The following is a 13,353-nucleotide window of genomic DNA, read 5'->3' as shown; positions in this document are numbered from 1 at the left end:
CTTGCACAGTAACGTACAACACGTGGAATCGGCAGTGAATCTTCGTAGTGTGTCGTAAGCTATAGTTCTTTAGGCCTGTTTGAAGCGAAGGTATAAGTAGTCAAACTTAGTCATAAAAAATGCGCACCTTTATATGTTTATCTTGATACTTTCAGAACCAGAGTAGCTATCAAGACTAATTATAGATTTTAAATCGGCATGAAAAACTGATCGGAACAGGGAATTTTAGATCAGATTGAACCAAAAAAACATTTTAGAACCCACGTTCCCCCCTTAACTGAGGCAGGCAATGCTAGTAGTGCAAGTCAGTTCAGTTTTGTATTTGACGATAGTATTGGAAAGCTTATGCAGAGGGCAATTTCTTTATATATCTAAAAGGCTGTGTTAATGTTATTGGCTGACAAAATAACAGTGCAAACATGCACATTTTTATTCAAAAAAAGTCTTTTTTTCTCTATATGCATTTGAAGCATGATCGCATGATTTGAGGAGCGGGACTAAACTGAAATTTCTCCTTCTGACAGTGAAGTGTTCAGTTGAACAGCTGTTAAAACTCAATTCCCATTGGGCTTGATGTCAGTTATGTGTGTCTATGTAACACAGGTCTGAAGTATTATTGTGCAACAGAAAAGACACGAATGTAAGAGGACACACCAAGCGCTTGGGGTGTGTTCTTCTCTTATGTCTGTCTTTTCTGTGGCTCAATAATACAGTACTGGATTACCAACTTGCCCGGAGTGCTGCTCTCATTAAGCAACACAGGTATTGGTCTCCAGTCTATTCTAATTGAAAAACATGACACGCAGGATTTACTTTCACACAATGGACATCCGTCGCAGTAGATGTCTGTTGGAAAGCTGTTTGTCGTTGCTGATGGACCACAACATGCCATTCTCTGTGCGACCCGTTCGTATTCTAAATTTCTTGAATGACTGCAGAGCCATTGAACACAGGATGGTGGCCATACTTCCAGCTGCTCCAGCAGTTCACTCGGAACCAAGTTTTTGGAACATCCTGAGCATTTGTTACGGCTTGCTGTTACTAGTAAAAAGTGTCAGTGTCACCTGCCTGTTGTCTTGTGTCCACTGCAGCAATGACAGCTCTTGGACATGCTGGGAATGCAGTTTCTGTACCGTATTCGATTGTAATAATTTTCAGCTGCATTTTTTCCGGTTTAGGCTGGTTGAGTGCAATTTTCCGTCTAGTGTGTTGCTGGTGCATGTCCCTCCCGAGGCACACTGAAAGGCATGGTGGCCCTTGCAATGGCCTCCTGTCTGTGCACTTTGGGAGCACATTGACAAGCCTGCTTGTGTAGGGAGGTAGCTGCTTCCTTTGGCTGCCTCCCAAGGGTACAGTAGGGACAAGCTGACCATGACGGGGTCGCAGGTTCAATACTTGGCCACGGTGACCACGTTTTGATGTGGGTCAAATGCAAGACCACTTGTGTTTTTTAGGTGCACCATTAACCCTTTTGCTATCTATTAGGTTCCATGAAAATCACTTCAGTATACCATTGTTTTTATTAATTGAAACAAATATGTATGTAAAGAAAAAGCCAGATATATTTCTGAAAATATTTTTGGCAGTGTCTGAAAAAAAAAAAAAAAATTTCGAGAAACTGAATGCAAAGTTGGCTTGCCAGCAGTGCTACAGTCGAACCCGACTATATCGAACCAGTTTACATCGAATTATTCTATATATCGAACAATTTCTGGACACAATCGAACAAAAATAGCAGCGACACCCGATATATCGAACGTCAAGCGGCGGAAAGTGCCCCCGGAAGTTGGCTTTCCCTCGCGGTGGCGGAGAAAACCCTGCTGCGCAGCTCCATCCAACCGCTCTCCCTACCGTGACCGCGCCCGACCGCGCTGCCTCGGACGAGCCGTCGGCACACCCCTGCAAAAAATGATCCTGGCCCGCCCACAGCGCTTGCTCAGACAGCCAATCAGATGCTCTTGTGCCCTCGTCATGCAAGATGGCGAAAGTGAGACTTGTCTCGCTGTTTTTGTGTGCGCCGTGTAGGCCTTCTCTCGCAGTGTTGCCGTGATGAAGCGGAAGCATTTGCCTTTCGTCGTGAAGCTCGCAGTCATAAATCGTGTCGAACGCGGTGAGCAGTCTGATGTCCCCGCAGAGCACAAGATTCCGAGGAGCACTCTCGGCACGATCTTGAAGAATAAGGGTGAGATTAGGGCTAAAGCGTCCAAACTCGCGACCCGGTGCCCGTGGCGCCCGACCCGTACGCACGGCCGTGTACGAGTGGTTAATCTGAAATTGCTTGAGCCATGCCGGCTTCCGCGTGCTCGGTGATGACTAAATCCTGATGAATGCGAAGAAGCCGTTGCTGATGTTTCCGAAGTTCGGAGCGAGCTCTCAGAATTTCCGGAAGCTGTTGACGAATCAAGGGTGGACGAGTTTGTGAGCGCAAATGATGGTGTCGCGACCACGGAAGAGCCCGAAAACGAAGACTACATTGCCAACATTGTACCGAGCACAAGTGAAAGTGGGCACAATGAGGAAAGCAACGACGGTCCGTGGCCCACATCCTCCGAGGTGATTGGTGCGCTCGCACTAGTCCGGTGCTTCTGCGCGAATGCGGAAAGTTGCGGCCTCAGCTGCTCCGACTCCTTAATGTGGAAAAGTGCGTGCGTCGCAGGCAGCGAAATTGCCAAAGCAGAAGAAAATGCAGGACTATTTCGTGCGAAACTAAGCTAGTTTAATCAATAAAGTGATTTTATAAATGGTATGTGCTTTTATGACATCCAATTATTTAGCAGGCTTATATCTAATTATGCTCTATATCGAACTGATAGGCGTTTTTTTGCGAGTTCGATATAGCCGGGTTCGACTGTATTAGAAACCAGTTCTCGCCAGAACTGCCAGATCACGAGGCCATTTTGGGAAACTGGCTGGCAGTAGAGGACATGGTGCTTTCAAATTTGATTGTATTCATCGGTGAGTGTGTGAATTTATTAACCTCCTTTCATGCAATCCGTCAAAAAAATTAAAAATAAGAGAAAAGAAACCAGTGCAGTGAAGCCAAACTGGATCATAAAGGTGAACATCTATTCAATTTTGTAGCTTTACTGTACAAACTTCCATGACAAGCCTGTTTCATCCTCGGTGGAGAAAGGGCTACAATAACCCCAGTTAGCCAGTCTAAAGCCCTCTACCACGGTGTTCTTCGTAATTCTGTATGAACTGCCTACAATTTAATCGATACTTAAAGGCGACAAAGCTATGACTTAAATCGAAGTTTGGTTCTTAAAATACCTTAAGTGTCTGACTCATCATCAACCTATTTTAAGGGGGGAGGCTACCCTGGAGACCGAACTTTATAGTTTTTAAGATATCCGGATGAAACATTCAGGGTACGTTCACACCACCGAACTATGAGGAACTGCAAAGTTTCATGAAGATGTGTTTATTAGTTCCAGAGTTATTGAGGTCTAACTAGGTGATTCATGTATATATGCCTTAGGAAGAGCCTGGAGAAATGCCAGGACATCGTAGGAAGCTGAAATTCACTGTGACGATCCCTTGATAGATACCCCAGGGGGCTAAAGAGCCATTTTCTTTAATTTCCCCACCAAAAAATTTTAAGACAACTTTGAATTTGATGTAGTTAGTAATGACCACATTCATCAAAAATTAATTGCTTATTATAAATTAACTGCACCAGCTTTCAAAAAGAAGCCTGTTACCCCCTGGCAAAGTCATTCAGGAACAGAATAAAAAAAAATGGCATACAAATCTGAAGAGCGGTTCTTGAGATATCGCCTTCCCCAGCACCCCAGTACTAGCGAAAAAAATACATTCCGAGAAAACGGGCCTTAAAGTTGAACACGTTTTTTTTTATCTCGTGCGGCTTTTTTAACTCTTGCGGCTCCAGGCTCAGTCAATGTGTCGGATTTTCGACTGGCGACAGCCGACAGCACAGTTCCACCGCTGAAAAGCGTCGACGAAGTCGGCACTCGCTACGAAAGATAGGAAGTTCGATGCTCGTACAAGGCACATATCACGCTCCCGCGCACCTAACATCTGCACTGTCTTGGGCTTTGCCGGCATCGTGTGTGGCAAAGCACTAGCGAAAAAAAGAGAGAGAAAGCTGACAAAATAATCTAAAAGATAGCGCAAAGGCGATGAGCAGCTCGCAAGCTCATGTTGAGGCGGACGGAGCAAGGGGCAACAACGACGATAAATGTTGATAAATTATTGAAGCAACTATTTTGAAAACAAAACATGTCACTGTGTGCAGTGATGCACAATGAGCATAACAAAACAAATGTTGTAAAAATATTCATAACGGTGGCTCAGATATTGGCTTTGCAAGTTGACCTTGGTGGTAGAAAAAAAGTTTTGAAAGGTGTTCGAAGTTTTGGGCCACGTTTATTCGACTACAAACCACCGGTCTTGTAGTTGCAGGTGTCAGGTTGATCTCTTGGCTTCTTGAATGTTTTATGCTTTCCTTCATGGGCTTTCTGTGCCCTCTTCTTGTACAAGGCATCTTTCTCAGCCGCTCGACGGAGTCCATGTCCTGCAGGTTTTACGCCAAGCGAGGTGCAAAACTCCGTGTAAGCTCGAAGGGTGTTAAGGCGACACACTGCCTCACTCACAGCTGTCTCTACAGCAATCGGGAAAGCATTTTTATCTTTTGGCATGATTGACCAAATCACGGAGTGCAGGCTTCCTGCTGCGTTTCGAGTTTTTTTTCCTTTACAACATTCCAGCAACTGAGGCTCAGAGAGACACTGGAAAACTGGCAACATGGCCTCAGCTACATGCAGTTTCAACCTGCACTTGTGAGCAGGCTGTGGTTCCTCTTTTGCTTCTGCTGCTCGATGCCTACACCAACTTGTCGGGCCCGCAGGACAGAGCTCGTGGTGCGGTTCTTCATCTGTAGAGGTGACGTGATGAAATGTTGCCCTGACTGCTATCTCCATGCCCTTCACATCCTCGCTCCCTCTCAAGGCTATTCCGTAGTAGCTGGTCAGCCTCTTTATGAGGTCTTGTGTCAGGCGCCCTTGACCACCAAGTGGTTGGTCTCTACTGCTCTTAGTGACCAAAGTGCGCAAGTTGGTCCCCATCCTTTTCTCGACGTGATTTACACAGTCCTCTTCAGAGAACTGGATACACCCGTAGGTTTGGTCCTCACAAAGCGCCAAGTACGTCCGGCTGTCCCCATCGCACACAGTGTTGGTGTAACGCAGATCGTTCTTTGTCAAGGAGCGACGAAAGAGATCAAGTGCTGCCTCCATCTCCATCCTGCCGGATTTCACGTCAGTGTTCTTCTGACATTGATGCGCCTGCCTCCACACGTTATAGTCACTGTCACCTGGCTTTGGCCCCAACATGCACCCATGACAGTAGTTCGAGAGGACTACGAAGTCCAGCACCAAGCCACTAAAATTCAATCACAGCCCCTACACCAATGTGGCTGCTGTGACCCCGGGTCATCCACGTGCCATCATAAATGACTGTGATGTTCTTATGGAATGTTGGGTCTATTTCGGTGTAGACTCTTTTCACAGCTGCAACAGCATCAGTGCACATGTTTGTTGCAGATTTGCTTGAAGCAGGCCCGAACTTAGCTTTCAGGTGCCCCTGAAATGTCTTCTGATGAAGCCCCCTGTACGAAACATTCATCACAGACCAAAAGTCTGTAAGGGCAGTGGCACCCTTCCCTGTGCTCTTGATTGCTTGCATGGACCTCAGGTTCGCCTCAAAGGCCCGGCTTTCTTCTCTTGGTGACGACCACTGTGTTTCCGAAGCACCACATGCTGAGCAACGTAAAACCATCTTCACGGCAAGGCCAAGCCTGGTTTCCGGCTTTAACGCTATCCCCGGCTGGAAGCACTGATGGCACGGTGTTTTGCTGAAAAGTGCATTCACTGCAGCAACTTGCACAAGCAAAAACTCACTTGAGTCTGTCGCCACTGAGCATGCTCCTCCAGCCGTCAACCCTATCTTCCGTTCGGTTGCCGGCACAGAACCAAGTGACGCACGGACAGTGGCAGCGGTCATATTCAACTCCTCCGAAATGATGAATTGTGGCTCAAGATGCGACTATGGTGCGGCCGTTGCTGATGCATGGTTCGTCTTCATGGCCGGCAGACGCACGCGCTTTGACCGCACTTTCGTCATCCATCTCGGTGACGGCGGTGGCACAATAGGGGTACGTCGCGGAACATTTATGGGACTTCGAAGGCCCGAAAGCATCAGAAAAGGTCGTTCTCAGTTCGGTATCTTCACCACTGGAAGACCAGGCTGTAACTGCCCGGCAATGCGTCGACAGTCTCCCTTGCAAGCTCGTGCGCAGACACATCTCTGCTAGGCCTACTTATCCTTCGGATGTTCGGTGGCTTGCGCTTGCGGCTGCCGAAGTGGTGCTTGGTAGTGAATTTCGTTGTCCACGTCCGCCCTGTCATGCTCGAAACCAGAAAATGAAATAAAAAACTCAAATCCGAATACAGCGATGAAGCAGCAGTTTACCTCGAGTATCCAACACGTATACAAAGGGGGAGCGGCCAGCGCGCGAAGAAACGGGAGAAGCAGAAGCCGCAGCAGCTCTCTTCCAGGCTCGGCCAATGGGGCGCCTCATAGAACGCACGTGACGGAGCAACTCCACGACCTTCACTTTTTTTTATGCTCTATGCTCGCTCTTCTCTCTATCAGGAAATGAAAGAGAGGAGTCAAAAGGCGAAGTGTGCTCTTCAACGGTACCAGCATGGCAGCGCCGCATACTGCCGTTCTGGAGCTAGGGACGCTCGACAACCGCGACTTTTCCACCGATTTTCACAAAATTTTTGCTGTATTGCCTTATGTATATATTTATTTATGGTACTTAGCAGTCATTTTCAGCGGAAATACTTGAAAAAATTATAGAAAAGGGGTCAAAGATTTGAAATCTGCAACTTTCTAAAAAGTGATTTTTGGGTCGTTTTTCCAGAGTTGATCCTCGCTTAAGTCCACTGCAGGACGAAAGCCTCTCCCTGTGATTTCCAATTACCGCTGTCCTGCACTAACGGATTTCAACTAGCACCTGCGAATTTAATTTCGTCACCCCACTTAATATTTTGCCGTCCTCAACTGCATGTACCTTAACACCCATTCTGTAACCCTAATGGTCTATCGGTTATCTAACCTACTCGTCACATGGCCTACCCAGCTTCAGTTCTTAATGCCAATTAGAATATCTGCTATGCCTGTTTGCTCTCTGATCCACAGCGCTCTCTCTTAATGTTATGCCTAACATTCTTCGTTCCAACGCTCTTTGTGCAGTCCTTCACTTGTTTTTGAGCTTCTTTGTCAGTCTCCAAGTTTCTGTGCCATATGTCAGCACAGTCAGGATCTGACAGTCTGCTGAATGCACTCCTAACTATTTTTATTCTTCTATAAATATCCTTCTCATGATCAGGGTCCCCTGTGAGTAATCAATTTAGGTAAACATATTCTTTCAGACTCTAGAGGCTGACTGGCCATCCCTTGCCCGGCTGTTGATCAGTATCTTATCTTTGTGTTCTGCATATTAATCGTCAACTCCACTCTTACTCTTTAAGCTCCTCAATCATTTGTTGTAACTCGTCCCCAGTGTTACCGAACAGGACAATGTCGTCTGCAAATCAAAGGTTGCCGAGATATTCGACCTTGCTGCTTAGTTTAAGTAGCTTAAGTACTTCTTCCAAGCACGTAGTGAATATCATTGGAGAGATGTCCCCTTGTCTGACCCCTTTCATTATAGGTATCTTCCCACTTCTCTTCATGAGAATTAAGGTAGCTGTGGAACCTCTGTTGATACTTTACAAGATATTTACGTAAGCGTCCAGTACTCCTTGCTTACGTAATGCCTCTGACTGCTGGTATCTTGACTGAATTGAATGCCTTTCCATGATCTATGAAAGCCATGTGGAGAGGTTGATTGTTCTATGCAGATTTCTCGATTACCAGATTAATGACATGGATGTGATCCATTGTAGAGTATCCCTTCCTGAAACCTGCTTGTTCTCTTGGTTGGCTAAAGTCCAGTGTTGCTCTTATTCTATTGGAGATTATCTTTGTGAATATTTTATATAATATTAGAAGTAAGGTAATGGGCCTATAATTTTTCAGTGCTTCAACTTCTCCCTTTTTATGGATTAGTATTATGTTGGCATTCTTCCAGTTCTCTGGGTACTGTGCAGATTAGTATAGAATTCTACTGCGGCTTTTACTATATCTTCAAGATTGCTGATATTACCCTACCTTTCTGTGCATACAGCTTGGTTTGTCCGATGTCTAGTTTCCTTCTCACTGATTTCAGGCTGTGGCCATTTACTGATTCCTTAGTATTTCTCACATTGTAATTTTGAATATCCCTTATTTTCTCCTTGTTGATTACTTTTGAGTTCCGCTTATTCTGTCTGATCTCTTGAGTTGGACGCTTTCATTCTTTGTCGTTTATTTATAAGGTCCTTTGTTACTTGGGAGAGCTTACCTACTGGTTGCCTTGGGGCTTTACCTCCCACTTCAATTGCTGCTTCTGAAGCCAGCCTAGTTATGGTTTCATTCATTGCCTCTGTCATCTTCATCTCTGTTCTAAGGCTGCAAATTTGTTTGAAAGTGCCAAACTGAATTGGTCTGCTTTTACCCTTACTGGTGCCTAGGTTGGCCTGTTTCTTCTTGACCAATTTTACCCTTCCTCTCCTCAATTTGAGGTGAATCCTAGCCCTCACCAATCTATGATCACTGTACTTTGCTTTTCTAGGTCAACTTTTTGTTCCGCTTCCTGAAGGTGTTCATTATTCGTAGCTTATTCCCTTCCGCTAATTCTATCAGCATCTCTTCTCTAGTGTTTCCATAGCCGATGCCGTAATTGCCAATTGCTTGTTCACGAGCCTGCTTTTTCCCCACTTTTGCATTGAAGTTGCCCATTAGTACAGTATACTGAGTTTGTGCTTTTCTCATGGCTAATTCCAAGTCTTCATGAAACTGATCTACTTCATCATCATCATGACTGGAGGTTGGAGCGTAGGCTTGTACCACCTTTAATCTATACCTATTAAGTTTTATTGCGACTACTGCTACCCTCTCATTAATGCTGTAGAATTTGTCAATGTTGCTCGCTGTGTCCTTGTGCATTAGGAATCCTACCGTATAACTTGCTATCTGGGAGTCCTTTATAGCAGAGCATGTGGCCGTTAGTCAGCAATGTATAAGCCTCATCAGTTCTTCTAACCTCACTAAGGCCAATGATATTCCAAACAATGCCTGATAGTTCCTCATAGAGCCATGCTAAGCTAGCCTCACTCGAGAAGGTTCGGGTGTTGAACATTTGCAAGAGTCAGTTTCCATTGGCGGCCTCTCCGGACCCAGAGATTCTTGCCACCCTCGGCTGTGTTACAGGTCTTACCACTGCCTTGGTCAGGTGCTCCGCAGCTGCTGGGGATTGAGGGTCATGGGTTAATTGTAGGAGTCATGAGAGGTAGTGGCCGAATACTGCACTAGGGAGGCCAATTCTTGTTCTGGTGAGGGAGAGTCTTGTTGAAGCTTAGTGGGCCTTCCTAATTTGATTAGTATTTGACTGGTTCTTGGTGTTTTAGCTGATGTCAGGCATCACTTCAAGCCTGGAGATGTTTGAGTACTGGAGACGGTGAATAACAGATAACCACATTTAGAATTAAAAAAAGAAAGGATTTGAACTTGTGACTACGACAACTGTGCATACAAGTTAGCTCAATCAGATAACCCTGCAGGCTGTGAGGCTGTCTTATCGCGGAGAAATTCGGTCCAGAAAATCTTACGTGCCTACAAACTTGCTTGATTTATTTGCGGTGTGTTTTGGTGATCGCGACGGGTAACTCAATATGAAATGATTTCTAAATGGTTCTTACCTCGTAGTTCCAGAATCTCACGTGCGCAGGTGGCCGTGAATTTGGTTAGGTAAATTACACAGGCATTTTGATGAGCTCGGACTGAACTTAAGGGGAACGTGGCAATGAGAATTTTTTTTTTATATATGTGGGAATAAATTGGCGAAATTGGGTATGCAGGTGCGATTTGTTACGAAATTATTTTTGTGCTATTATAGTTTGAGTTACAGCAATTGACACCAAAATTACACACAAGTTAGCCAAGATTTTCACATTCACATGCTCACAAAGGCCCGTTCTGTGCAACAAAGCTATTGGTTGATTTCTTAAATGCCGAAATGAGCATAAAAATGTTTCTTTAACGTTCCTTTTAACAACTTTGCAAAAGCTTATTTATTTATTTATTTCATTTTTTTTTATTTCATTACTTCCATTATACCTCCAGTACTTCCGTTGTAAAAGTTTTATGAGGTGCAGTTAAAAATGGACAGCTTCATTGCACTCGTCAGTGTTTTAGCATCTAAGTGCCAAAGACGAATGATTTTCATTAATGCGAAAACACCCTTGTACTTAGATTTAGGTGCACGTTAAAGCACGCCGGGTGGTCTAAATTTCCGGAGTCCTCCACTACGGCGTGCCTCATAATCAGAAAGTGGTTTTGGCACGTAAAACCCCATAATTTAATTTTTGTTTCTTTTTGTCTTCATTCGCTGCGAAATGGCACTGAGATGACTGAAAGCAACTACACAAAAAATGAAAGCTAAGGAAACGGGGCTCAAAATTTCATGGGTTGTAAACATTTAAATCTTTACTTTGAGCACGTAAAACCCGCCTGGGATGTAGTCCTCTGCCTTTGAGGACACATTTCTTTTACATTTCGATGTAGTTTTTTGCGTTCTTGCAGTAGTTTCGTGCACCTTAGTTGCCTTTTTGATGATCGTGCATCCATCTGTCATGCAGAGGCAGATGACGGCGCATTCAAAACGTCCATTCTTGTCTCTTGTACAACCTCTTTATTAGTGAGAATTGGAGCTGAAATCCGCAGTTGAATATTTGACGTGAAAGCTTCTGCTCCGCTGATGTCGCGCAGCTGTCATGACCACACGCGGACGTCGTGCCTTCACCATCACTCACGGATGCGCCGTCACCATAGGCCATGGTCGCGTCGTCAGCACCGCACACAGACGCGCTTTCCCAGTCACCCACGTGCGCCGGTCGTGCCTCGTCAACAAACTCGGCGGCATCTGCTTCGACGAGTAGTTTTCTCCCTCTTTTGCACGCGTGTTGTGGTCTTCCGTTCACGCGGGCCGTCCATAACTTGATCTTTTTGGGACTCGTCACAGAAAAGGTGTGTAAGCTGCCACGATCGCCAATCACCTTGATCTGAATGCGCAGCTCGCTGCTGCGCAAATGCGCGCGAGAAAGGTTTGTCAGCAATTCAAATCTACCGCAGCCAATAAGAGTTCCCTGTGCCCCAGGTGACTGCTGTGCCCAATTGCAATGCCGCATTTGCCTTTTTTCGCTTGCCTTTGCTGCTCTATTGTTGTGTGGAGAAATGCATTGCTCCAGCTATCTTTAGCTCCGATCTCTCCTCTTTACAGTGACACTAAGATGGCGGCGCTTTGTCAATGAATAGCTGGGCGATCTGCGGTGCGACGGGGCCACCCGAAGCCCCATTTTTTCAGCTTTTGATGATAGTGCTCTAGGAAAGTGCTGTTTTCTCGACTTCTACCGCATATTTTCGTACATTTCACCACGAGGAAATAAAGGTCCATGGATTGTGAAAAAAAGTAAATCAGAAAATGAAGAATTTTGACAATTTGACTACTTCAATTGTCGTGTCCCCCCTTAGAATGAGAAGGGGAAAATAATGGTGGAATTGCTCACTTCTCTCACCCGAAAGGTGACGAGACACAGGGTACTTCTATGTTGTGCTGGGTCAAAAGGCCAAGTCGTCAAGAGTAGATGAGCTGCACTGTCATGTACGCATATGTATATATACGCGGGAACTTCAGCTCACAAATGAATCTGAAGACTTTGCCACCCGATTCTGACATGGAGCCTATACCGGTACTCGCGTTTAAATGTAATCTGCACGATGCACTCGCTTCGATAACAAAAAGGGGGGCATGTAAAAGTACTTTAGTCATAAGTATGTTTTATTTGCGAATACGGCAGTTAAAATGTCATGTCCTCAACCATTCATTTTGGAATGCATAGTGCTTTGAACGAGTCTTCTATAGCATCTGGCAAGGCTTGGGACAAGCCCAATTTGAAAAAAACATGTAAATAAAAAAAAAACAGATAATTTTGAGATCTTTAGGGTAACGTCGCAGCATACCTATAACACTTGCCAATTTCCATCAAAATCCATAAAGAAATAAGGAAATTGATTTGGAAAGCCACATCCCCTGTGAAACATTCTTCAGTCCACACTAGCCATGATAATGAGGGCTGAATTGAGCTCTTGCTGAAATGGCTTACCAGTTTGTTTGTACCCTTGGTGTTTATGCATTACAGAAGTGAGGCAAATAATAAAAACGTACAAATAAAGAACTTGTGCAACATGCACAAGATAAAAAGCACAAACATAACTAAGGCAATACATGTTGATCAGTACAGTATCATGAAGCAGTCAAGCAGTGTAATACGTTCAGTATAACAAGATTTGAAGGGGGCTGTGATTGACTGGCTATGGGACACAACTCCATGTTAATGAGGTTTTCGGATGGAAAGCACGTGAGGATGTTGCCATATTACAGCGAGGGACATCAACCTCTTGTAGGTGGTCAATTTTATGAGAGTTGGTGGGTGGGTGAAATGGTGACGAAAGTCAGTACCACAAATATATTGTTGTGATGGCAAACATTGTGGAGGCGAGCCATTTCATGAGTAGAAAGATCACTATTTGAGTTATGTGTAGTTGAGTCAAAATGGTAGTGATGTTTCAGTTTATTAGAAGTTGCAAGGGGTGCTGATTTCTGCATTTTTCTCTCTTAGCAGGGACCGTGGCGATGGTGAAATTAGGAGAGGTGGCCGTGGGGGCGGTGGCCTTGGAGGTCGGGGCGGATTTCCCCGCCGCGGCCGCGGTGGATTCGCACCCGAGGGAGGCCGGGGTGGTGGCTTTGGCGGTCGGGGAGGCTACGACGGGCGTGGCAAGCGGGAATTCGAACGGCAGAGTGGCAGCGATCGCAGGTGAGTGGAAAAGCTTACTGCTTGGCCAAATGTGTCCTTGCTCATTCTTCCAGCTTTTAAAAAATAGCAGGTTTTGCCATTTTTACCAAACAAGCGTGGCGTACACATGACGTGCTGACTATGTGACTGCAAAGTATTATAGCACCACACACCTCAAAAACAGCTCGTTTCAAACCAAACAACTCTGCGCTTCTTCTCTCGAGGACACCTGCTCCCAGAAGGAGTCACGTTCACACGCACAAGTGCCTCTTCGCAGCTTGTACTGTGTCGCCCACCATGACTAGCCGTACTATGTGGGAAGTGCAAAGGC

General features: G+C 45.3%; 1 protein-coding gene across 2 annotated transcripts in view; it reads left to right on the top strand.

Annotated features, from left to right (window-relative positions):
- The window catches only part of LOC142560880 (uncharacterized), a 48,864-nt gene that overhangs the window by 12,412 nt on the left and 23,099 nt on the right, over nucleotides 1-13,353 (top strand). Inside the window, exon 3 of one of the 2 annotated variants that reach the window (XM_075673292.1) lies at nucleotides 12,852-13,043. In XM_075673292.1, the coding sequence (XP_075529407.1) occupies nucleotides 12,852-13,043 (192 nt within the window). Of the gene's footprint in view, nucleotides 1-12,848; nucleotides 13,044-13,353 lie in introns of both variants that reach the window. The other variant, XM_075673291.1, reaches the window with a different exon arrangement.

Source organism: Dermacentor variabilis, chromosome 10 (assembly GCF_050947875.1).
Source record: "Dermacentor variabilis isolate Ectoservices chromosome 10, ASM5094787v1, whole genome shotgun sequence".
Taxonomy (NCBI): domain Eukaryota; kingdom Metazoa; phylum Arthropoda; class Arachnida; order Ixodida; family Ixodidae; genus Dermacentor; species Dermacentor variabilis.
Note: the sequence above shows the minus strand (reverse complement) of the source record. Positions and strands in the feature narration are given on the sequence as shown.